The 25316-nt window shown below is 44.4% G+C and overlaps 1 protein-coding gene across 1 annotated transcript; it reads left to right on the forward strand.

Annotated features, from left to right (window-relative positions):
- The first annotated feature begins 1774 nt into the window (after positions 1 to 1774).
- Positions 1775 to 24713, forward strand: MFSD4B (major facilitator superfamily domain containing 4B). The gene is made up of 4 exons (XM_044289444.1): positions 1775 to 2210; positions 19075 to 19243; positions 19476 to 19592; positions 21626 to 24713. Exons 1-4 carry the CDS (start codon positions 1938 to 1940, stop codon positions 22828 to 22830), a joined length of 1764 nt encoding a protein of 587 aa, XP_044145379.1. The 5' UTR covers positions 1775 to 1937; the 3' UTR covers positions 22831 to 24713.
- Positions 24714 to 25316: the final 603 nt, after the last annotated feature.

A 25316-nucleotide genomic window follows, 5' to 3' on the forward strand; every position in this document is an offset into this window, starting at 1 on the left:
GCGAGGTCACATGACCTAACCCATAAAGCCCAGGAACTGACACGCGCCGTCCCTTAAGGAAGTGCAGCAGGAAACAAGCAGCAAGCATGCTGAGGCAAGGGCTGAGAGGAAACTGTGGAGAGGATCCCAGAACAACAGTACCTACACAGACAGAGCCCAGGACTGCAGCGGTGAATGGGAAGCACTGGCCACAGATCACCGCTGAACATGGCGCCCGGGACCGCGGCGTTAAGCAGGGGAACAGCGGCACACAGCAGCCGCTGTTACAGACAGACACACGTGCTCAGTTTTATTCTTCAACTGCCTCCTAAGCTGTGATAGGAAGACAGCAGAAAGACACGCCCCCTGAGATAGGACACTCCCCGTGAGCTGCCAGCTTGATATAAATCTAGCAGAGCAATGAATGGGGAGATCTCTGGATAACTGTCGTATTTTTTGGGGGGGAGTATTGGATTGTGGTGATTAATATCTCCTTGGTGGCCCTATTTCAACTTTTCACTGTGTATTCAATTACCCCTTAATTCCACAGTTTAGTTCCCTGTACTGCCTACTTTTACCTGTGCTTAAAATAGGGTTGCTAGCCATGGTCCGTCTATGTGTTGAAGGACGGAGGACGCAGAAGCACGCTGCGTGCAAGGTCAGATTACAGACAGCCAGGGACTGTAAGTAAATGATCAAAGCCAGGTCCTCCCCAGGTAACAATGCCTGGGCTGTGTGCACTTCTTCCTGTCCCTGCGCTTGGCAGGCGCTCCCTCACTCAGCAGAGCTGAAGAATGCAGGGTTGGTGCAGCGCAGACCAGGGAAGGGAGATCTGCCGTCTGCTCAGTGTATAAATGAAAGCAACATGTGGTAAGAGGACCCCTTTGTGCTGCAGATTAACCCTTTAGGGGAGAGGGCTCTGGTCACTGACACTTTTGGGGGGCTATTGTTACTGGCTAGTGAGGGCAGGCGGGATTAGCCTCAGGGTGAGGGCAGTGGCGGCCATCTTAACTGAATAGGGGCTGTAAATAGAGAAGGGCCTAGGACTGAACCCTGAGGAACCACAAAAGCAAAAAGGAGGAGAAGTGAATGAAACACTACTAAAAGAGCGTCTAGCGAAATAGGAGGAAAACCAAGAGAGAACTGTAAAGGGGTCGTCTCACCTCGCTAGGATATGCCCCCAATGTCTGATAGGTGCAGGTCCTACCTCTGGGACCTGTACCTTCCTTTAGAAAGGAGCCCGCAAAGTGAAGGAGGGCACACCGCGCACGCACGGCCACCCTCTATTCATTTCTATGGGAGTGCTGAAAATAGCAGAGCGCGCCGACTCTCTCTGGATCTAGCGTTGTGGTAAAGCTACATGAATGCCCCTATAAAGGGGACCGGCCGACATGAACCCGGCCGAATTCAGATACAGTGTAATAAAGTGAATGTTTGGCCATATAGGACACCCTTTTCAAGGTATTCACCCTTATCAGATATTGGTAGTCATTTACAAACATTTTTCTGCCAGTTTTTGGTAAAATTGTCACACAACCCACCTTTTTGAATGCCTGTGCGACAGTATCTTCTTGCATTTGTGTTTGACATATATGAGTGTGGAGGCTGTGGCCCCACAAATTTACCCTCATTGGCTTGGTAAGGGCTCAGAGTTACAACATGAGCTATAATGAAACTAGTATATTTAGTTTCAGCAAGTCCCCAATGCCGCAAATGTGTGTTTTACACCAGTCATTCCTGCTACAGGACCGCACTGCTGGGAAGCGCATCGTGTACACAGCGCCAGTGACAAGAGGAGAAGGCGGTTTTGTCCCGCTCCTCCCACCCAGGTACACCCGGCCTGTCACCGCGCGGCTCAGGCTGCTACATCCGGGTTGTTCCCGGAGAGAGGTGGCTGGAGCCGGATCCTTTAGGAGACATGAGGCCGCGGCTTTAAGTGACAACTGAATATCGGGGACATGGCGGGGAACGGCAAGAGGAAGAAGCAGGTACGGTTCGCCCGGGCGGAGGACGACGAGGCCGAAGAAGAGGAAGAAGAGGACACTTTGTTTGATAAACGGCCGCCAAGTGCTAGCAGAGGCCGGGAGGAAGAGGAAGGCGGCAGTCGTCGGAGGAGAGCGGAGGATGTGGTGCTGTTAGTGCCTGGAGGCCTGAGCGGGAGAGGCGGCCAGCAGTGCGCCGGGCTGAGGTGCTGTGTGACCACCGCCATGTGCGCGGCTTTCCTGGGGCTGGTAAGAGCTTGTCAGCTGCTGTCATGTGCACCGTCCTAGGTTTACTACAGAGCAGCGCCTCCTCCCTGCTGGGTCTAGTAGTGGTGTCAGCAGTCAGGATATATAGTCTAGTGTAGTGCAAGTCACCTGGGGGAAAGCTACACTATAGATTATGTAGCTGAGCAGCGCCTCCTCCCTGCTGGGTCTAGTAGTGGTGTCAGCAGTCAGGATATACATTCTCTACTGTAATGCAGGTCACCTGGGGGTAAGCTACGCTATACATTATGTAGCTGAGCAGCGCCTCCTCCTTGCTGGGTCTAGTAGTGGTGTCAGCAGTCAGGATATACATTCTCTACTGTAATGCAGGTCACCTGGGGGTAAGCTACGCTATACATTATGTAGCTGAGCAGCGCCTCCTCCTTGCTGGGTCTAGTAGTGGTGTCAGCAGTCAGGATATACATTCTCTACTGTAATGCAGGTCACCTGGGGGTAAGCTACGCTATACATTATGTAGCTGAGCAGCGCCTCCTCCTTGCTGGGTCTAGTAGTGGTGTCAGCAGTCAGGATATACATTCTCTACTGTAATGCAGGTCACCTGGGGGTAAGCTACGCTATACATTATGTAGCTGAGCAGCGCCTCCTCCTTGCTGGGTCTAGTAGTGGTGTCAGCAGTCAGGATATACATTCTCTACTGTAATGCAGGTCACCTGGGGGTAAGCTACGCTATACATTATGTAGCTGAGCAGCGCCTCCTCCTTGCTGGGTCTAGTAGTGGTGTCAGCAGTCAGGATATACATTCTCTACTGTAATGCAGGTCACCTGGGGGTAAGCTACGCTATACATTATGTAGCTGAGCAGCGCCTCCTCCTTGCTGGGTCTAGTAGTGGTGTCAGCAGTCAGGATATACATTCTCTACTGTAATGCAGGTCACCTGGGGGTAAGCTACGCTATACATTATGTAGCTGAGCAGCGCCTCCTCCTTGCTGGGTCTAGTAGTGGTGTCAGCAGTCAGGATATACAGTCTCTACTGTAGTGCAGGTCACCTGGGGGAAAGCTACACTATAGATTATGTAGCTGAGCAGCGCCTCCTCCCTGCTGGGTCTAGTAGTGGTATTAGCAGTCAGGATATACAACCTCTGCTGTAGTGCAGGTCACCTGGGGGAAAGCTACACTATAGATTACGTAGCTGAGCAGTGCCTTCACCCTGTTGGGTCTAGTAGTGGTGTCAGCAGTCAGGATATACAGTCTCTACTGTAGTGCAGGTCACCTGGGGGAAAGCTACACTAAAGATTACGTAGCTGAGCAGTGCCACCTCCCTGCTGGGTCTAGTAGTGGTGTCAGCAGTCAGGATATACAGTCTAGTGCAGTGCAAGTCACCTGGGGGAAAGGTACACTATACATTACGTAGCTGAGCAGTGCCTTCACCCTGTTGGCTCTAGTAGTGGTGTCAGCAGTCAGGATATACAGCCTCTACTGTAGTTCAGGTCACCTGGGGGAAAGCTACACTATAGATTACGTAGCTGAGCAGCGCCTCCTCCCTGTTGGCTCTAGTAGTGGTGTCAGCAGTCAGGATATACAGCCTCTACTGTAGTGCAGGTCACCTGGGGGAAAGCTACACTATAGATTACGTAGCTGAGCAGCGCCTCCTCCCTGTTGGGTCTAGTAGTGGTGTCAGCAGTCAGGATATACAGTCTCTACTGTAGTGCAGGTCACCTGGGGGAAAGCTACACTAAAGATTACGTAGCTGAGCAGTGCCTTCACCCTGTTGTGTCAGCAGTCAGGATGTACAGTCTCTAATGTAGTGCAGGTCACCTGGGAGAAAGCTACACTATAGATTACGTAGCTGAGCAGCGCCACCTCCCTGCTCGGTCTAGTAGTGGTGTCAGCAGTCAGGATATACAGTCTAGTGCAGTGCAAGTCACCTGGGGGAAAGGTACACTATACATTACGTAGCTGAGCAGTGCCTTCACCCTGTTGGCTCTAGTAGTGGTGTCAGCAGTCGGGATATACAGCCTCTACTGTAGTGCAGGTCACCTGGGGGAAAGCTACACTATAGATTACGTAGCTGAGCAGCGCCTCCTCCCTGTTGGGTCTAGTAGTGGTGTCAGCAGTCAGGATATACAGCCTCTACTGTAGTGCAGGTCACCTGGGGGAAAGCTACACTACAGATTATGAACTTGAGCAGTGTTAGACCATGGCTCCTGTCTATCCCACAATGGGCCTGAAAAATCAAATGTTTACCCAGCTCCTCACAGGTGTTGCAAGCCCTGTGGATCCCAATTGTAATACCATAACTGGTTGGGTGATACAACAATGGTTATAATAAAATCAAGTTATATAAAGCTGTGTAAAATATTCAGATATAATACCGTATGAAAACTATAACCTGTTAGCAGCAGCAAATACTAAATACCTAAAGCAGGGATCAGCAACCTTCAGCACTCCAGCTGTTTAGAAACTACAACTCCCAGCATTCAAACATGCTCGGATGTTCTAATAACTCCTATAAAAGTGAATGGAGCATTCTGGGAGTTGTAGTTTCAGCACACCTAGAGTGCCGCAGGTTGCTGATCCCTGATGTACGGAGGATATGTAGCTGAGCATTAGGGGTCTGATTAATCTGACCCTTACTGGTCAGGCGTAGTGTTAATCGAACTTGTGTTTTAAGTTCGGCGTCCAAAGTTCGTGTAAGGCTACTTTCACACTTGCGGCAGAGAGATCCGGCAAGCAGTTCCGTCGCTGGAACTGCCTGCCGGATCAGGCAAAGTGTATGCTAACTGATGGCATTAGTAAGACTGATCAGGATCCTGATCAGTCTTAAAAATTCCTGATCAGTCGAAAAAATGCATTGAAATGCCGGATCCGTCTTTCCAGTGTCATCCGGCAAAACGGATCCGGCACTTATTTTTTTCACCTTTTTTTCAGTCTGCGCATAACGGAACGACGGATCCGGCATTCCGGTATTCTGAATGCCGTATCCGGCACTAATACATCCCTATGGGAAAAAATGCCGGATCCGGCGTTCAGGCAAGTGTTCAGTTTTTTTGGCCGGAGATAAAACCGTAGCATGCTGCGGTTTTCTCTTTTGCCTGATCAGTCAAAACGACTGAACTGAAGACATCCTGATGCAAACTGAACGGATTACTCTCCATTCAGAATGCATGGGGATAAAACTGATCAGTTCTTTTCCGGTATAGAGCCCCTGTGACGGAACTCTATGCCGGAAAAGAAAAACGCAAGTGTGAAAGTACCCTTATCGAAGATATCCGTTATGGATTCCGCTATCACGGACCATAACTTATGGTCCGTGGTAGTGGAATCCATAATAGGATTCTTCAATAACCTGAACTTTGGACGCCAAACTTAAAACACAAGTTCACTCAACACTAGTCAGGAGAACTAGGTACCATGTACCAGCTGCCACTCTATGGGACTCCCGGAGATAGGTGACCATGGTACTCTATTACCGGCAGCTCAGGATGAGATTACATGAAGGCGAAGCAGATGACAATAGAACCACCCGACTTCTAAAAGACCAATCTATTTCCGAGACTAACCGAGAAACTTAAAGGAGTTGGCCCATCTCACACATTAGTGGCATATTGCTAGGATATGCCATCAATGTCAGATGCTGGTCCCAGTGCTGGGCCCCCAAACTGAAGGAGAATGCACCGTGTCCATTCACTTCTATAGGAGTTCCAAAAAGAGCTGAGCGAACGTTCTTGGCTGTTTCCAGAACTCCTTTAAAAGTGAATAGAATGGCTGTGGTGCGCTCGTTCACTTTGGGTGTCCCGTTCTAAAGATAGGTGGGACTCGCACATATTTGACATTTTACCAATGTTTGAGATGGGCCAACCTGTTTAATGCAATTAAGATGAGATTGACAGTATAATCTGCTAGTGGTGCTTGGTCATTAATCATACAACCAAGACGGAGCACCTTTATTTTGGGTTCTGCAGCAGGGTTTATGTTGAGGCAGGGTCACATTAATACTGGGTAGCATCTCCCCTTGCTGCGATACAGGCTGCCACTCTGGCATGGTAACGGTCAGAGGTCATATTAGCATTTTTGAGGAGTATTCATATATGTGACGGGCAGCCACCGTTATGGATGTATATGTGACGGGCAGCCACCGTTATGGATGTATATGTGACGGGCAGCCACCGTTATGGATGTATATGTGACGGGCAGCCACCGTTATGGATGTATATGTGACGGGCAGCCACCGTTATGGATGTATATGTGACGGGCAGCCACCGTTATGGATGTATATGTGACGGGCAGCCACCGTTATGGATGTATATGTGACGGGCAGCCACCGTTATGGATGTATATGTGACGGGCAGCCACCGTTATGGATGTATATGTGACGGGCAGCCACCGTTATGGATGTATATGTGACGGGCAGCCACCGTTATGGATGTATATGTGACGGGCAGCCACCCTTATGGATGTATATGTGACGGGCAGCCACCCTTATGGATGTATATGTGACGGGCAGCCACCCTTATGGATGTACATGTGACGGGCAGCCACCCTTATGGATGTACATGTGACGGGCAGCCACCCTTATGCTCGCTCCGTACAGTATTCAAACGAAGCATTATGCGAATCGACTTCGGATGTTTCATCCGAAGTCGATTTGTTCATCCCTAGTTTAAATCCAGAGGCTAGCCCATACGGCAGCGAATCCTGTGAGAAGAGGTGCCAGAACTAGGCACTCCCTACAGTGATCATCGATGCCGTCGCATGTAATAGGTGCCAATCAAAAGGGAACAAGTCCCCATGTATTTTGAAGGTACCTATGGCAGATAAAAAAAACTGCACTGTGCGAATACCAGAGATTGTCAGGCTTTTGGGCAAATCGGCATACAGAACCCAACAACATGGCAAGATTAAACAGGGAAATTTGACTAATACAGAATGGAGCGAATGTAGTCTGTGATGATCAATATTTAGGACAGAGAATGTCTCTATCCTCATCTCATATTACAATGCGCATAGATCCTAAAGACAATAAAATATGATGCAGGGCCCAATCACATAAGTGGAAAGCGTCCAGTGTGTTCTTGGGAGTGACGGGGGGGATTTGTTATCAAACCTGAGTTAATAACATGTCCCTCTGTGTATGTCCAGGATTTGGTTTCCAATATAAAGTAAAAAATTCCCCATTTATTAGAGGTGTGTGTATACCCCTCAGAGAAAACAGTTGAAGGAGACATACTGGGCCAGATTTATCATGACTGACAGCTCACTCCACTTTCACATACAGTGGCGGAAATAATTATTTGACCCCTCACTGATTTTGTACGTTTGTCCAATGACAAAGAAATGAAAAGTCTCAGAACAGTATCATTTCAATGGTAGGTTTATTGTAACAGTGGCAGATAGCACATCAAAAGGAAAATCGAAAAAATAACTTTAAATAAAAGATAGCAACTGATTTGCATTTCATTGAGTGAAATAAGTATTTGAACCCCTACCAACCATTAAGAGTTCTGGCTCCCACAGAGTGGTTAGACACTTCTACTCAATTAGTCACCCTCATTAAGGACACCTGTCTTAACTAGTCACCTGTATAAAAGACACCTGTCCACAGAATCAATCAATCAAGCAGACTCCAAACTCTCCAACATGGGAAAGACCAAAGAGCTGTCCAAGGATGTCAGAGACAAAATTGTAGACCTGCACAAGGCTGGAATGGGCTACAAAACCATTAGCAAGAAGCTGGGAGAGAAGTTGACAACTGTTGGTGCGATTGTTCGAAAATGGAAGGAGCACAAAATGACCATCAATCGACCTCGCTCTGGGGCTCCACGCAAGATCTCACCTCGTGGGGTGTCAATGGTTCTGAGAAAGGTGAAAAAGCATCCTAGAACTACACGGGAGGAGTTAGTTAATGACCTCAAATTAGCAGGGACCACAGTCACCAAGAAAACCATTGGAAACACATTACACCGCAATGGATTAAAATCCTGCAGGGCTCGCAAGGTCCCCCTGCTCAGGAAGGCACATGTGCAGGCCCGTCTGAAGTTTGCCAATGAACACCTGAATGATTCAGAGAGTGACTGGGAGAAGGTGCTGTGGTCTGATGAGACCAAAATAGAGCTCTTTGGCATTAACTCAACTCGCTGTGTTTGGAGGAAGAAAAATGCTCCTATGACCCCCAAAACACCGTCCCCACCGTCAAGCATGGGGGTGGAAACATTTTGCTTTGGGGGTGTTTTTCTGCTAAGGGCACAGGACAACTTATTCGCATAAACGGGAAAATGGACGGAGCCATGTATCGTGAAATCCTGAGCGACAACCTCCTTCCCTCTGCCAGGAAACTGAAAATGGGTCGTGGATGGGTGTTCCAGCACGACAATGACCCAAAACATACAGCAAAGGCAACAAAGGAGTGGCTCAAGAAGAAGCACATTAAGGTCATGGAGTGGCCTAGTCAGTCTCCGGACCTTAATCCAATCGAAAACCTATGGAGGGAGCTCAAGCTCAGAGTTGCACAGAGACAGCCTCGAAACCTTAGGGATTTAGAGATGATCTGCAAAGAGGAGTGGACCAACATTCCTCCTAAAATGTGCGCAAACTTGGTCATCAATTACAAGAAACGTTTGACCTCTGTGCTTGCAAACAAGGGTTTTTCCACCAAGTATTAAGTCTTTTTTTGTTAGAGGGTTCAAATACTTATTTCACTCAATGAAATGCAAATCAGTTGCTATCTTTTATTTAAAGTTATTTTTTCGATTTTCCTTTTGATGTGCTATCTGCCACTGTTACAATAAACCTACCATTGAAATGATACTGTTCTGAGACTTTTCATTTCTTTGTCATTGGACAAACTTACAAAATCAGTGAGGGGTCAAATAATTATTTCCTCCACTGTATGTCTAAAGTCAGTTTTAGCCAAGTCAGATTTATGAACGGCCCTTTAAGACTGTAATAAATGTGGTTTGACGGTAGCAGTTTATCCGTCAGTAAGCAGCTTTGAAAAAGTCGCACGTCTTTACGAAAAAGTCGCACGTCTTTACGAAAAAGTCGCACGTCTTTACGAAAAAGTCGCACGTCTTTACGAAAAAGTCGCATGTTCTATTAAAAAGTCTCATAAGATAAGCATGGTCCTCACTGGAGTGAAATTGCGCAATTTTTTGCGACTTTTTAAATAGTCTCAATAGTAAATCTGTCTAGAGATTCATTTACATAAGAAAACACGCCCACTTTCAGAAAACTGTCGAGCATAGTGCAGAGCAGAAAAAAGTTGCAAATTTTTGCGCAGTTTTAGTGATTGCGCAAAAATGTGCGACTTTTTCACTCCATTATTCTGACTTGAGCTAATGATAAATCTGGCCCACTGTCTCCAAGCGGAAGATCCATTGGGCCTCCTTTTGCAGAAGACACATATCTAGATCTCCCCATCTAGGTGATGGCCTAATGCCTTGAAAATTAATTCAGGGCCTCCAGTATGACATTCTGCCACATGACGTGCAATGGAGGTGTCTGCTCCATTGTGGATATCATTCAGATATTCCCCAATTCTTCACCTGAACTCCCTCAGCGATTTCCCAACATATTGGAGTCCGCATGTACAGGTGGCCAAGTAGACTAGGCCAACAGTTCTGTAATTAACCCAGTGGTGGTTAATTTGGAACCACTGTGATGCTTAGTTTGCCCCACGTGCATTCTTGTTGGGGGCTTACAATAGTGTGACGTCAGGTAGGTCGGGCCATGATTTCTTTTTCCTTTTGACAATTGAGAACTACTTTTCCCTGCTTGCTTTCAACATTTATATTCAATAAAAACTTTTTGGTTTTCATTTTAGCGTCAACATTTTCAGTGACAATACTTCATATAGCGACGCAAACCTTGGTGTAATACCATTTCCGTGAGCCTGTATAAGTGACCGACACTGACTGTTATGGATGTATATGTGGCAGGCACTGACTGTTATGGATGTACACGTGACGGGCACTGAGTGTCATGGATGTACACGTGACGGGCACTGAGTGTCATGGATGTACACGTGACGGGCACTGAGTGTCATTGATGTACACGTGACGGGCACTGAGTGTCATGGATGTACACGTGACGGGCACTGAGTGTCATGGATGTACACAGTTAGGCCCATAAATATTGGGACATCGACATAATTCTAACATTTTGGCTCTATACACCACCACAATGGATTTGAAATGAAATGAACAAGATGTGCTTTAACTGCAGGCTGTCAGCTTTAATTTGAGGGCATTTACATCCAAATCAGGTGAATGGCGTAGGAATTACAACAGTTTGCATATGTGCCTCACACTTGTTAAGGGACCAAAAGTAATGGGACAATTGGCTTCTCGGCTGTTCCATGGCCAGGTGTGTGTTATTCCCTCATTATCCCAATTACAATAAGGAGATAAAAGGTCCAGAGTTCATTTCAAGTGTGCTATTTGCATTTGGAATCTGTTGCTGTCAACTCTCAAGATGAGATCCAAAGAGCTGTCACTATCAGTGAAGCAAGCCATCATTAGGCTGAAAAAACACAACAAACCAATCAGAGAGATAGCAAAAACATTAGGCATGGCCAAAACAACTGTTTGGAACATTCTTAAAAAGAAGGAACGCACCGGAGAGCTAAGCAACACCAAAAGACCCGGAAGACCACTGTAAACAACTGTGGTGGATGACCAAATAATTTTTTCCCAGTGCCTGTCACATACAGTCAGGTCCATAAATATTGGGACATCGACACAATTCTAACATGTTTGGCTCTATACACCACCACAATGGATTTAAAATGAAACAAACAAGATGTGCTTTAACTGCAGACTGTCGGCTTTAGGGTCCAGTCACACGTCCGTAAGTGTTTTGCGGATCCACAAAACACGGACACCTGCAATGTGTGATCCACAATTTGCCGACCGCACATCAGACACTATAATAGAAAATGAACACCTTAAATTAATGAGTACAAAAGATCCCATATAGTTTTAAAATATATATTATCTTTATTAGAAAATCAAAGTATGAACATGATTACATCACTTATAACAATTTATTGTAAAAGTAGTATCAAGCCATTAAAGTGAAGCTAACTAATAGCTAAAGAGCCTATTTATGAAGTATGACTATTCTCATGGAAGGGGATCATCAAGGTCTAGACACTGCACGATGGTGGACTCAGTGAAAATATATGTCTGGGGTGCACTAGGAACATTATACTAGAAGCAAACACCCATATAACTATGTTAAAGAGACTATCACCTAAGCAGTGGGCATTATGCCGAGTTGTGGAGCTGAAGTCTGAAGCTACTAACCGTGTGATGAAATGTGGAACCAGTCTAGAGGGGTCAAGTAAAAGGCTCTGGATCTCCCCGACGTACGTTTCGCCGTTTCTGCGTCCTCAGGAGGAGTAAATTAATGGGGCTAGATGACCAGTTTATATTAATGTATGTTGTCCAATGAATGGGGGCGTTTAGAATCACGTGTGCGGACTATGACGAGATGGGCAGCGCTGGCGCATGACACGTCACTTCCGGCCGCTGCTGTAACTGCTTCCGCCCGTCTCCTGAGTCCGACGGCAGCAAGGGCAGCCACGTGTCGTGTACGGCACGGGCTGACGTCACCGGCGCCGGATCTCCTTGGAGACAGAGGGAAGCCTGCTGGCCGCAGGACCGTCATGCGCACTGTGCCGCTCTCGTCTGATGCAATGAGTGCCTGAATTGGCGACTAATACGATGGTATGAGACATATTAGGGAAGCAAATTGATTTTAAAAGTTTGTTATAATGGCGTAATCCATATTTAAAGACTACAATATATCAACCTGGAGATAGAATTCATGATGGTAAAAACTGGAATAATCATGGGTAATATTCTGCAGCCACCATTACTGTTGCAGATTACTTTAATATTAATATTTGATTTTAACTATTATTTAATATCTAGTTAACAATGAATTCATGTATGGCGGAAATATTTATGGCACTAATAACAGGTGGTGTAATAACATTCTATCTTATATATTTAAGGTGCAAAGTTAATGTATATAAATACTGTGATTATTAAGTATTGACATCATAAAAAAGGGGAGAGGGGAGGGGGGGGAGGGGAGTGCCATTATATGCATGATTAACATCATGGATAATCAATTATACATTAATAAATAACAATATAAAGATCAATAAAGTGCTTTTGTGCAAAATATAAATACAATTGCAGGCCTTGGCCAGCTGTTAAATAAAGTGACAAAACACAAAATCAATATTATTAGTGCAAAGATACTATATAAAAAGTATGAAAATATTAATTATAAATACTATGTTATTTTTATCCTGTAGTCCACTATAATAGAAAATGCCTTTTCTGGTCCGCAATTGCGGACAAGAATAGGACATGTTCTATTTTTGTAAGGAACGAAATTGTGGATCCCAAAAACGGATCCCGAAAATGTGGATTTGCATCCGTTCCAGCCCCATTGAAAGTGAATGGGTCCGCAAATTGCGGAATGAATACGGACCCAAATTATGGACGTGTGAATGGACCCTTAATTTGAGAGTATTTACATCTAAATCAGGTGAACGGTGTAGGAATTACAACAGCTTGCATATGTGTCTCCCACTTGTTAAGGGACCAAAAGTAATGGGACAGAATAATAATCATAAATCAAACTTTCACTATTTAATACTTGGTTTCAAATCCTTTGCAGTCAATTTCAGCCTGAAGTGTGGAACACATAGATATCACCAGACGCTGGGTTTCATCCCTGGTGATGCTCTGCCAGGCCTCTACTGCAACTGTCTTCAGTTCCTGCTTGTTCTTGAGGCATTTTCCCTTCAGTTTTGTTTTCAGCAAGTGAAATGCATGCTCAATGGGATTCAGGTCCGATGATTGACTTGGCCATTGCATAAAATTCCACTTTTATTCCCTTAAAAACTCTTTGGTTGCTTTTGCAGTATGCTTTGGGTCATTGTCTATCTGCACTGTGAAGCGCCGTCCAATGAGTTCTGAAGCATTTGGCTGAATATGAGCAGATAATATTGCCCGAAACACTTCAGAATTCATCCTGCTGCTTTTGTCAGCAGTCACATCATCAATAAATACAAGAGAACCATTTCCATTGGCAGCCATACATGCCCACGCCATGACACTACCACCACCATGCTTCACTGATGAGGTGGTATGCTTAGGATCATGAGCAGTTACTTTCCTTCTCCATACTCTTCTCTTCCTATCACTCTGGTACAAGTTGATCTTGGTTTCATCTGTCCATAGGATGTTGTTCCAGAACTGTGAAGGCTTTTTTAGATATTGTTTGGCAAACTCTAATCTGGCCTTCCTGTTTTTGAGGCTCACCAATGGTTTACATCTTGTGGTGAACCCTCTGTATCCATTATAGTGAAGTCTTCTCTTGATTGTTGACTTTGACACACATACACCTACCTCCTGGAGAGTGTTCTTGATCTAGCCAACTGTTGTGAAGGGTGTTTTCTTCACCAGGGAAAAAATTCTTCGGTCATCCACCACAGTTGTTTTCTGTGGTCTTCTGGGTCTATTAGTGTTACTGAGCTCACCGATGCGTTCCTTTTTTTTTTTTTTTAAAGAATGTTCCAAACAGTTGTTTTGGCCACGCCTAATGTTTTTGCTATCTCTCTGATGGGTTTGTTGTGTTTTTTCAGCCTAATGATGGCTTGCTTCACTGATAGTGACAGCTCTTTGGATCTCATCTTGAGAGTTGACAGCAACAGATTCCAAATGCAAATAGCACACTTGAAATGAACTCTGGACCTTTTATCTGCTCATTGTAATTGGGATAATAAGGGAATAACACACACCTGGCCATGGAACAGCTGAGAAGCCAATGCCCCATTACTTTTGGTCCCTTAACAAGTGAGAGGCACATATGCAGCGTACTGTGCAGAAGCCATGCCTATGTACCCAGAGCACAGTCATGAGAGCAGGCAGCAGAACCAGTGTCATATATAGAAGCTGTACCCATGTATGCAGGGCACAAAAACTAGAGCAGGCAGCAGAACCAGTGTCATATTGGAGATACACATATGCATGTTTTTCTTAATATCTGACATGAAATCAGAGTAAACCTTTCCTGTTTTTGGTCAATTAGGATTATTATTATTTGCCAAATGCCAGAATAATGCGCGAGACAGAATGTTTTAAGGCATTTTTATTACTTTCTGCAAAGTCAAAAGTTTACATACATTTCATTAATATTTGGTACCATTGCCCTTAAACTGTATGACTTGGGTCAAACATTTTGGATATCCTTCCACAAGCTTCTCACAATAGTTGGTTGGAATGTTTGTTGCTCGCCTTGCTTGCACCTGCCTTTTCAGCTTTGCCTATAAATTTTCAATAGGATTAAGACCAGGGCTTTGTGATGGCCACTCCAAAACATTGACTTTGGTATTGTTAAGCCACTTTGTAACCAGTTTGGCAGTATGCTTCAGGTCGTTGTCCATTTGGAAGACCCATTTCTGCCGGAGCTTTCACTTCCTGGCTGATGTCTTGAGATGTTGCTTCAGTGTTTTCACATAATCTTTCCTCATGATGCCATCTATTTTGTGAAGTGCACCAGTCCCTCCTGCAGCAAAACCACCCGACAACATGATCCTGCCACCCCGTGTTTCACAGTTGGGATGGTGTTCTTAGGCCCCTTTCACATGAGCGTGACGGATGCGTTCAGTGAAACTCGCACCATTTTGTAAGCAAGTTCAGTCAGTTTTGTCTGTGATTGCGTTCAGTTTTTTCCTCGCGGGTGCAATGCGTTTAAAGCGTTTTTCACACGCGTGATAAAAAAACGGAAGGTTTACAAACAACATCTCTTAGCAACCATTAGTTAAAAACGCATTGAATCCGCGCTTGCTTACGGATGCAATGCGTTTTTCACCGAAGCCCCATTCACTTCTATGGGGCCAGGGCTGCATGAAAAACGTAGAATATTGAACATATTGCGTTTTTCACTCAGCGCAGAACTGATTTGTTAAAAAAAAACGCTCATGTACACAGACCCATTGAAATGAATGGGTCAGGATTCAGTGCGGGTGCTATGTGTTCACGTCACCCATTGCACTTGCGCGGAAAACTCACTCATGTGAAAGGGGCCTTAGGCTTCCAAGAGTCTCCCTTTTTCCTCCAAACCTAACGATGGTCATTATGGCCAAAAAGTTAAATTTTATTTTTGTCAGACCACAGGACATATCTCCCAAAAATGTAGGACTTTGTTCCTGTGTGCATTTGCAAACACTAGGCTACTTTCACACTGGCGTTTTGGCTTTCCGTTTCTGAAATCCGTTCAGGGCTCTCGCAAGCGGTCCAAAACGGATCAGTTTAGCCCCAATGCATTCTGAATGGATAAGGATCCACTCAGAATGCATCAGTTTGCCTCCGTTTTGCATCATTTTGGTGTTCCCCTGACGATGCAGAGGCAAACGGATCCATCCTGACACAAAATGTAAGTCATTATATCATCATATATGGATCAGTTTTCTCTGACACAATCTGGCATAGTAGAAAACGGATCCGTCCCCCATTGACTTTCAATGGTGTTCAAGACGGATCCGTCTTGGCTAGGTTAAAGATAATACATACACTGACAATAGGCCTGGTGAAGGGAGCTTTCAAAACATGGGAAAGGGAACTTAACGATCAGAACCTAGCTAAAAAAATTAGAGAAGGTCTCTATTTAGTTCGACGAGCTATGTACAATGAGCAATGGAGAGAGACACAGCTAAGGATAATGCATAGGGCGACTTACGCCTTTAATTTATCATACCGTGATGCCCCAGCTCCCTACCTGAGGCACTGTCCTAAATGTGACTCTTACATGCTTTGTGGGATTGTCCGAGGGTACAACCTCTGTGGCAACGGGCGGTGGAAACCGTTAAAGAGATATGGGATGAAACTCTGGTACTAACACCACAGCAGTGCATCTTCCATTTCATACCGAAAAAGCAAGAGGAGGAATTGTGGACGGTGGTATCGATGGGGGGGGATACATATCCTACTTATGTCAGTCACAAAGTCACTCCTACGGCGCTGGTTGCAAACGGAGGCACCGACTTGGGAAGAGGTTATGGGGACTATGAAAAATGTGTTATACCTAGAAAGACTGAAAATAGAACGGGACAAAGAAAGGTTGATAGAGAAATACATCAAGAAATGGAGGGCATTTATCGAGACTATTTTATCAAAAGATGAAATCCGGGAACTTATGGCCCCTTTCAAAGCAACAAAATGGTATCTTGAGGCGCAAATTGCAAACAAACTGGCAGGAGGAAAGAGTAAGGGGTGCGGGTTATGGTAAAGGAAGGGTGTACTGTACTACACGGGAGAGAAAAGGTCACTTTCGAGGAGGGGATTGGTGTTCACGCTGTTATGATGAAGTGGGAAGGGTCTGATTGTGATTGGGATGGATACAACTTAAAATTGGAATTGAGAGTTATGTACAATGATCAGGTGGATTAATGTATGTTGATATTGTTGGAAGCTTTGATATTGTATATTGTTCCATGTGTAATATGTATTCTATGTGCGATGGAATCTCAATTCAAGAAAAAAAAAAAAGATAATACAAACTGATCCATTCTGAACGGATGCAGACTGTTGTATTATCTGAATGGATCAGTCTGTGCAGATCCATGATGGATCCGCACCAAACGCGAGTGTGAAAGTAGCCTTAATCTGTCTTTTTTATGTTTCTTGTGGAGTAATGGCTTCTTCCTGGCAGAGTGGCCTTTCTGCCCATGTTGATACAGTACTCGTTTCACTGTGGATATTGACACAATCTTACCAGCTATCATCTTCACAGGGTCTTTTGCTTTTGTTCTTTGGTTGATATGCACATGTCGGACCAAAGCGCGTTGATCTCTGGGACACAGAACCAGTCTCCTTCCAGAGCGGTATGATGGCTGGACATTCCCATCTTGTTTGTACTTCCATGTAATTGTTTGTACAGATGAACGAGCCACCTTCAGGTATCTTGAAATTGCACCCAAGGTTGAGCCAGACTTATGCAAGTCCACAGTTCTCTTTCTGATATCTTGGCTGTTTCTTTAGACTTTCCCATGATGCTACACAAAGAAACAGCGTGGTTCAGGTGTGCATTTAAATACATCCACAGGTGTGTCTCTAATTAAGGCTACTTTCACACTCGCGTTTGGTGCGGATCCGTCATGGATCTGCACAAACGCTTCCATTCAGATAATACAACCGCCTGCATCGGTTCAGAACAGATCCGTTTGTATTATCTGTAACATTGCCAAAACAGATCTGTCTTGAACACAATTAAAAGTCAATGGGGGACGGATCCGTTTTCTATTGTACCAGATTGTGTCAGTGGAAACGGATCCGTCCTGACAAGCAGCGTTTCGGTGTCCGCCTCCAGAGCGGAATGGAGTCGGAACGGAGGCAAACTGATGCATTCTGAGTGGATCCTTTTCCATTCAGAATGCATTATGGCAAAACTGATCCGTTCAGGGATCTCACAAGCGGTCCAAAACGGATCTCAGAAACGGAAAGCCAAAATGCCAGTGTGAAAGTAGCCTAACTCGGATGTTGCCAGCTAACCTAACAGAAGCTTTCACACACATGAAACTGATCACCCCCCTGTAAGGCTCCATTCAGACGTCCGTATGTGTTTTGCTGATCCGATCCATAGATGCGTGGATCCGTAAAACACATACGGACGTCTGAATGGAGCCTTACAGGGGGGTGATCATCCCATATAGACTCCCTGATCACCCCCCTGTAAGGCTCCATTCAGACGTCCGTATGTGTTTTGCTGATCCGATCCATAGATGCGTGGATCCGTAAAACACATACGGGCGTCTGAATGGAGCCTTACAAGGGGGTGATCAATGACAGGGGGGTGATCAGGGAGTCTATATGGGGTGATCAGGGGTTCATAAGGGGTTAATAAGTGATAGGGGGGGGGGTGTAGTGTAGTGTGGTGCTTGGTGCTACTTATTACAGAGCTGCCTGTGTCCTCTGGTGGTCGATCCAAGCAAAAGGGACCACCAGAGGACCAGGTAGCAGGTATATTAGACGCTGTTATCAAAACAGCGTCTAATATACCTGTTAGGGGTTAAAAAAATCGCATCTACAGCCTGCCAGCGATCGCCGCTGGCAGGCTGTAGATCCAGTCTCTTACCTTCCGATCGTGTGAACGCGCGCGCCTGTGTGCGCGCGTTCACAGGAAATCTCGCCTCTCGCGAGATGACGCACGGATGCGTCCAGGAGGAATGAATCGACCGCCTCCAGGACGCATCCGTGCGTTAGGCGGTCCTGGGGTGGTTAACATGGTGTACAATGTGTCGCGAAAAATTATCTCTGAATGTCTTGGATAAGTAAAAGAATTCCAAGGTAAAGTGACACATGTCAGATTCGTAAAATTAGGCTTAGTCAGGAAGGGGGGGATGGCTTGGTCTGGAAGTGGTTAATACAAGGCACTTACTAATGTATTGTAATTGTCCATATTGCTTCCTTTGCTGGCTGATACATTTTCCAGCACATTGTACGCTGCTCGTTTCCAGGGGTTATGGCCACCCTTTAATCCAGCAGCGGTGGCCGTGCTTGCACACTATAGGAATGATAGCATTGACATTTGCTGAAGTGAGACAACCCCTTTAAGAGTCGTGGGTGAGATCATATTTCACTCTTGGGATTTCAGGAAATTATCACACAAAATCAGTTTTGAGAATGACTTTATTCATCACAGAGCGAGATCTGATCCCCGCGTCCAGCTTCTGTGCAGAACTCTACTGTAACCACATGCATCGGGTGTAGTAGAATTTGTTTATTCACATACTATCCTGCACGTATCATGTACTTTCCTATACAACTACTAAAACTAATTAGTTTTTTGTCTTTTTTTTTTTTTTTTTTAGGGAATGGCTATTTCAGTCTTAGGCCCAACGTTCCCTGATTTGGCTGCTAATGTGAATAGTACTGTTGGAAACATTTCCTATATTTTTGTCGGGAGGTCCTTAGGATATTTTTGTGGCTCTATCTTGAGTGGTATCCTTTTTGAACGCTTAAATCAGCACCTGCTTCTAGGTATGTGACACAAATAATAAAATGGTCTTATTCCGCATGGCAGAGGTTTTCATGTATCCACTTTCATTGATGACAGGTCTGTGTTGAGCTTCTTTTCCCTAAGCATTGATGGTAGATGACACAGTTTTCAGTTATATGTAGAAGTTATTGAGCTGCATTGTTTTGTGACCAGCTATAGTTGTTGGACTGCTGTTGGCTTGTTTTAATTTCTTGTGTATTCTTATCTCATAAGGGTTATCAATGCTGGCAACTTGTGCAGGACTTTTTGTCTTGCCGTGGTGTAAGAAGGCCATTTTCCTTACTGGAGTTATGTCTATTGTGGGAACTTCCATGGGATTCCTAGACACCGGTAAGTGCACTGCTTCATGCAAGTTTCGTAAAAAATAAAAATAAAAATAAAAATTGCCGTCCAGATAAAAAACAAACAAAGCTAAAGGTCTTATGCACACAGTCATATTACCACTGGGTTGGTCTGAAGCCATAACATAGCACCCATTGAAGTCTTTGCTGCCTTACTGTAATCTCATTTCATACAGGCTTCATACCAGGGTCAGATTAAGCTTGGTGGAGGCCCATTGGCAAAAACAAATCTGGTGGGGCCACATAATATACATTTTTTACTTAGCTGCTGCCACACTAAGGTCTGGCAGAAATGCTGCTGCAGTCAGTCCTTAGTCTGGTGTAAATGCTGTGGGCAGTCAGTCCATAATCTGCTATAAATGCTGCAGTCAGTCAGCATAGTCTAGTCTAAACTCTGCTGTCAGTCAGGCCATAGTCTGGTGTAAATGCTGTGGTCAGTCCATAATCTGCTATAAATGCTGCAGTCAGTCAGCATAGTCTAGTCTAAACTCTGCTGTCAGTCAGGCCATAGTCTAGTGTAAATGCTGTGGTCAGTCCATAATCTGCTATAAATGCTGCAGTCAGTCAGCATAGTCTAGTCTAAACTCTGCTGTCAGTCAGGCCATAGTCTAGTGTAAATGCTGTGGTCAGTCCATAATCTGCTATAAATGCTGCAGTCAGTCAGCATAGTCTAGTCTAAACTCTGCTGTCAGTCAGGCCATAGTCTAGTGTAAATGCTGTGGTCAGTCCATAATCTGCTATAAATGCTGCAGTCAGTCAGCATAGTCTAGTCTAAACTCTGCTGTCAGTCAGGCCATAGTCTAGTGTAAATGCTGTGGTCAGCACTACATGGCAGAGCTCTGTGGAAAGAAGGGGGCAAGTGGGAGACGCTTCTTAGCAAGATTTCCTGGAGGAACAAAAAGTTGCACAGGCAGCAGGGGTAGTGCAGAGGAGTAACACTACGGGGCCCTTTGGGTGAAGGGGAAACATAATGTGGCAATAGTGTCTGGGTAGTGGGGCAAACGGGGTCCAATCTGTGGGGGAGTGCTCATTGTTAACCCGTATCCTAACTTGTAACAACCAGAATACCCTTTTAATGGTATTTAAGGGATACACTGATGTTAAAATCAGGTATGAACACTTTTGCCAAGGAACAATTTCTATTTTTAATAGCCAGAACAGTGTTGTATGTTGCACTAGAATTTTAAATTAAAAGATATGTGAAGATCTGGATCATTTCAGTCCGTGTGTGTGTGTGTATGTGTATATATATATATATATGTGTATACATTTAAAAAAAGAAGGTAAATGTATTTTTTTAAGCAGTTTTGCCTTGTAATGTATATAATGTACAGTGTAACCAGTACATGCAGTTGCAGGCAGATTTCACGTTCATGCAGCATAGCTCAGGAAACGCTGACCTTATTGACCTTTCTTTGTTTCAGAATGAATGAAGAACTGACATATTTGACTTTGGCATTTACTACAGTTGTAATGAATCTTCTACTGTTCCATTGTTAGTGTACTATGTAGCAGCATTATTGTTTGTAGTTAAAGGCCCCTTTTGCCATTGACATCCTATTAGCCAAGAGTCATGCCTGGTTCACACTTTGGTGATTTGGTCAAAGATTTGCATCAGTGATTACAAGCCAAAACCAGGAGTGGAGGCTACATACAGATAGGTATAATGGAAATATTTGCACCTGTTCTTTTTTTGACCCCTCACCTGGTTTTGGCTCACAATGAGGCCTTATTCACAGTCAGTGTTTGGTCAGTGATTTCCATCACTGATATTGAGCCAAAACCAGGTGCGGCTCTAAACACAGAAGAGGTGCAGATCTTTCCCTTATACCTTATGTCTGTGTAGTCTCCACTCCTGGTTTTGGCTCATAATAACTGATGGAAAACACTGATCAAACACTGACGTGTGAATAAGGCTTAACTGATGGAAATCACTGAAGTGTGAACTAGGCCTCACTGGTGTATACCGGATAAGTATAGGCCTCAAGGTTGTATTAATCAATGTATCTTCCTGTACATCAGGTGGAAATGTGGTCATTCTGAACACCTGGGGGGATGAAGCTGGACCTCACGTGCAAGCACTCCACTTCAGTTTTGCTTTGGGGGCTGTCCTAGCTCCAATATTGGCAAAGCTAATCCCAGAAATTCTGCCACTTGATAAGAATCACCTCACAGAACGTCTGAGAGACAACACGACATCCAAGGAAATGCCGGATTTGCCTCTGGGATTAAAAAAATCCATGTTATCGTATATTGTGATCGCAACATATATTTTTCTTGTGTCTTTATTTTTATTTATCTTGTACATCAAGACCCAGTCAAACCAATCAGTCACCAAGAGCACAGAAGAGAAAGCACGGACAGCCAGATACCACAATGCCCTTATATTTCTCCTTTTCTTGTTTTTTTTCTTCTATGTTGGTGCAGAAGTTGCCTACGGTTCCTATATTTTTACCTATGCTATCACTACAGCAGCAATGGACCATGATAAAGCAGCAGGGCTGAATTCCATATTTTGGGGAGTGTTTGCTGCAGTTCGAGGCCTGGCCATCTGTTTTGCTACATGTCTGTATCCTGGTACCATGCTGCTGCTTAGTGTGATTGGCTGTGCTGTGGCGTCTTTGTTTTTACTACTTTTTCATACCAACCCCATTGTGCTTTGGGCTGGTAGCGCACTCTATGGTGCCTCAATGGCTACTACGTTTCCAAGTGGCTTTTCTTGGGCACAGCAGTACACAACCATAGGAGGAAAGGCTGCTTCTTTATTTGTCATCGGGGCAGCACTGGGTGAAATGGCTATTCCTGCCTCTGTAGGTTACCTTCAGGGATCGTTTCCTGCCCATCCTGTACTTATGTATACAATCTTGGCGTCCTCTGTGTTGACTGCAATTCTCTTTCCCGTTATGTACAAACTGGCCACTTCTCCAAGGGACAAGACCCGTTGGGATGGAATGGAAAGTGAGGACCGCCGGGCTTTGCTTTCAGGTTCTGGAGTGGAAGAGGAGGAAGAGGATGCTCAGCGCTGGAATGAAGCAGATTTTGAATCAATTGAAATGAATGAGCAAAGTAAGAACTACAACACTGTGATACAAGAGGGCACATCAGATGTTACTTCAAGTTCAGACGTCAACAGCCGGGTGGTATCAAAAAATGGGACAGCAGGTAATGTGATTGCTAACATATCTCCTGCCAAAAAACGGAATGCAGAGAGCGAAAAAAATGACTAGAAATATAGTTTTATAAAGCAAGCTGGCTTGTTTGGTAGAAGATCCTGCTGAAATTGCTTACAATTAATGTTTGGAAAGATTTATATTCATATGATGATTTGATGTGTACTTAAATGGGCTTTCCCATCTCAGTCTTTCATGGCTTTTCATCTTTAAAACCCTTGACTCGTCCCGCTACCAATATTGTAGTTGCATATTGGTATGTTACAGACTATATATCTCTTGCAATTTGGGTAAATATCAGTGAGGAAGAATGTAAGTGAAAATGTTCAATGTGTGGTAGCACATACAGTACCTAGACTTATGAAGCAGAGAGCTGGTCATATTCTCAACTGTTAGCAGGTATTTCAACCAGTGTTGAACCAGAATTAAAGGCAAGAGTGCTCCGACAATAAGGCTGTGAGAAGAAGTTAGTTTCTGGCACATGGTAGCTGTATAACTAACTTCCTTGCACGTACATTTTTATACACTTGCAGATATTGTGTGTCTTTTGTATTTTTCTGAAATCTGCAAGATTGAGTCTTGCATTTGTGTCTTTAGTACTAGAGCCACAAACTCAGAGGTTGTTTTCTCTGCTACCTCTGATTTAAGAGGAGTTTAGAAAGCAGTTCAAGCACTTGTGTGGTTGGAAAAGTCAGGGTCTTAAAAGTGACAAAACAACTTTATGTGGCTTTAATGGGGCTGTTCAACTTCACAAAATAATAAACAGTCCTAAATGTTAAATAACAAACAAACAAAAGTCTTGCTGATCCAGGGCAGGTGCTTTGGCCGTATCTTTATTTACAAGCAGTCCATGTAATCCAGTGGAGAAATGTGACACGTGCCAGTGTCATTTCAGTGGGCATGTACCGTACTGCTGGCTTCATGGCTCCTAATTCTGAGCGGTGATGTCATTAGTACGGCACATGATTACTGAGATGGTCACATGCTGACTGCTTATAAACAAACACTGGGGGGACTGCCAGAACATATATGCTACATCAGTGGAGGATTGGAGAGGTTTTTTTTATTTTATTTAAACATTTGGTCTTTTTTTAAATTTTTATATAAGTTGGATAACTTCCCAATGAGTTGCCTGACCTAGAGGCCAACAACTTCAATGGTCCTAACCTGTGTCCCATGAAAAAAAAAAATATATAATTAGGACCCTGCAGGACAAGAAAGTGGCTTAGGCCTGTGACCACTGTGGACAAATCTCACAGGTGTCAGCAGTTGCATCTGCTTGAAAGGCATATCACAGCGGCGAAATACCAATTAAAGAAGATGTAACTGCTGAGGCCTGTGATTCAACTGTTTCAACTTTTTTTTTGTTTTTTTGTGCTTTACAAATAAGATTATTGGCTACTAGGCTGAACAACCCCTTTAAAACTCAAATATGGTTGCTGAACAGATGACTTTACATAGGTCTTTTTTCCCTAAGTTTACCTCTATGTACATCTGTACAGAATGTGTAACTGGACTTCTTTTTTCTTTACTAGATTAGCTGTCAGTGGGTAATGTTCATGTTTTTTTATTTTTTATTACCGTATATGCATTACTACTTTACTTTGAAAAGCTTGAGGCGCTTTCCAGTATTTGATTAAAATGTCCACATAAACGTATTCTGAGTCTTATTGAATTATTAAGAAGAATATTAGAAAGTAATCGCACATCCTTGGATAAATGAATGTTAACAGGGTTTTCTGGAGCATACATTTTGATGACCTGTCTTTTGGATAAGTCATCAATCAGAACAGTGGGGCAGACACCTGGCACCCCTGCCAATCGGCGTTTTGAAGGTGAGTACCCGGGCCTCTTCATTGTATACCAGGCACATCACCTTATTAAAGGGAACCTGTCACCAGGATTTTTTGCATAGAGCTGAGCACACGGGCTGCTAGATGGCCACTAGCACATCTGCAATACCCAGTCCCCATAGCTCTGTGTGCTTTTATTGTGCTAAAAAAACAAAAACGTTTGATCGATATACAAATGAACCTGATATGTGTCCTGTATCCGGAGATGAGTCCAGCGGAAAGGAGACCAGCTCTGTGACGTCAGCCAGCAAGGAGGAGATTCGGAGGACGCGGGGTGGTGCTGGGCTCCTTTCCGCTGGACTCATCTCCGGATACAGGACACATATCGGGTTCATTTGCATATCGATCAAAACGTTTTTTTAGCACAATAAAAGCACAGAGAGCTATGGGGACTGGGTATTGCAGATGTGCTAGTGGCCATCTAGCAACCCATGTCCCCAGCTCTATGCAAAAAATCCTGGTGACAGGTTTCCTTTAAAGATCAGGGCAATTCACAGTCCAAGTCAAAGGCCACGTGATCAGAGCCCTGAAGAAGAGGCTGCAGCGCTAGTCCAAGTGCCGTAACACTATCTGACAACTGATTGGCAGAGGTGCCGATCTCAAACTGATAGCCTATCCTAAGGATGGATCACCTGTGTGTATGTCCTGGAAAACCTCTTTAAAGTACTTGTATCGGTCTGGTGCAAATAC

The sequence above is a fragment of the Bufo gargarizans genome, chromosome 4 (assembly GCF_014858855.1).
Source record: "Bufo gargarizans isolate SCDJY-AF-19 chromosome 4, ASM1485885v1, whole genome shotgun sequence".
Taxonomy (NCBI): Eukaryota; Metazoa; Chordata; class Amphibia; order Anura; family Bufonidae; genus Bufo; species Bufo gargarizans.